Raw genomic sequence first — 1,674 nt, 5'->3', positions numbered from 1 at the left:
GGATATTTAATCATCAGCTGTTGCAAAAGAAGTTGTGTGGTTGGAAATGTAACAACGGATGAATAAATGTTTTATTCCTGCAGGCTGCAGTCTGCTGTTTTATGCCACGTTTGGGCGGAGCAGCAGCGGCACAGAGCAGGAGCTGTCCCCCCGGTACGCCCTGCTGGCGGATGACAGCATGGTCCAGGCCGTCCCCGAGCATCCTCGCAGGGAGCACGTCTTCTGTCTGAGCAACTCCCACGGAGACGTCTACATGTTCCAGGTGAGAGGACCTCTGAAACATCCCACACTCTGGTGGTGTCATTAAACCTCCCACAGGGAACCAACAGCAATAGAATAAACGGCGGGAAAGCCGTTCAGCAGATGCAGCAGCTTTCCTGTGACCTCTTCTGGAGAGCCGCTGTTGACCTCAAACATCGCATGTCTCTGACTGTCCCCCGTTAGCTTTACGAGCTCTGGGAGCACTTCTTTATTCCCAGAGTAACTCAGCAGCAGAGAGTGTTTAGAGACACAAATCACTGTGAGGAGCTTCTCCAGGACCGAGGAGGAGTGAGGATGAAGGGCAGTGAAACCTTTTAATGGGGGTCAGAAAGGCTGCTAATCTGCAGCAGATTGGCTTTTTACAAGCTCAGAGAGGAGAGAGAAAAACCTGCAACGCATCAGAGGAAACAGCTTCATTCTGCTCCGCATCTGAGGAGAAACTTTTCATTTCCCGTTAGAATAAAAATCATCTTTATACCTTTAATCAGTTCTTGTTTTTGTTATACTTTGGAATAATGTAGATTGTTTTTTTTTTTTTTAAACACATTTTGAGGGGATCGAGTTGATCATTTACTCATTTGTACATGAATCTTATTTTTCATCTCAAACTTAATCTAATGATTGGCAACTTTTGCCATCTTACCTTCTGCCATCCCATCCGATTTCCTGTCTTTTTGCTTCATGTTGGAGATTGGCCTGTTTTTCAGTGTAGTCCTGTTTCTCTGACTGTGACTCTCTTCATCATGGGAACATGGGAGTTGGCTCGGAGCCCGTCTGCCTGGCTGTGTGTTTCCTAAACCGCCTTTTACTCTTGCTGATGTATCTCTGCCTCTTTGTGTGTGTCTGTTTCTGTCTCCTTGAACCCCAGTCTGCCTCGGCAGATCACTCGTCTGTCGCTGGTCTGTCCTNGCAGCTAATTTTTTGGTCTTTGGATTTGTAGCTATATGTAGTAATTTGGAGTTTTACGTTTGCCTTTTGCATAACTTCCATGGTTTATTGTGCATAATCTGAAAAAAAGATGCACTAAAATCAGGATAAATACTCTGCAATCATGTCTTTTATAGTTGCCCTTTTTTATCTCTGCTTCTTTCTGTATCCCTGCTTCTTGTTCTATCTCTGCTTCTGTCTCCTTAAACCCCAGTTAGTCTTGGGAGATGGGCGCTCACCCTGAGCCTGGTTCTGATGGAGGTTTATCCTGTTAAAAATTAGTTTTTCCTCTCCACTGTCGCTACAAGCATGCTTATGGCTATGCCTATGACCTCTTATGTCTTCCTTTTTAGATTCATCATCTCTTCTCCTCCAGTCTTATGTGGCTCTCTCTCTGTCTCACCTTGTTTCCTCACATCTCTCTCTTTTGTCTCACCCTTTTTCTACTTAATGACTTAATGAAATACAAATACTTTCTTCTCCCAC

At 44.7% G+C, this 1,674-nt stretch overlaps 1 protein-coding gene across 1 annotated transcript in view; it reads left to right on the top strand.

The window, feature by feature from the left end:
• The window catches only part of LOC107092032 (T-lymphoma invasion and metastasis-inducing protein 2-like), a 79,443-nt gene that overhangs the window by 50,178 nt on the left and 27,591 nt on the right, over positions 1–1,674 (top strand). The window contains exon 5 of the mRNA XM_015386306.1: positions 84–262. Within this exon, the coding sequence (XP_015241792.1) occupies positions 84–262 (179 nt within the window). The remainder of the gene's footprint in view (positions 1–83; positions 263–1,674) is intronic.

This window comes from Cyprinodon variegatus, unplaced genomic scaffold, assembly GCF_000732505.1.
Source record: "Cyprinodon variegatus isolate N-32 unplaced genomic scaffold, C_variegatus-1.0 Scaffold363, whole genome shotgun sequence".
Taxonomy (NCBI): domain Eukaryota; kingdom Metazoa; phylum Chordata; class Actinopteri; order Cyprinodontiformes; family Cyprinodontidae; genus Cyprinodon; species Cyprinodon variegatus.
The sequence above is the reverse complement of the archived record's forward strand: the minus strand, read 5'-3'. Positions and strand labels throughout refer to the sequence as shown.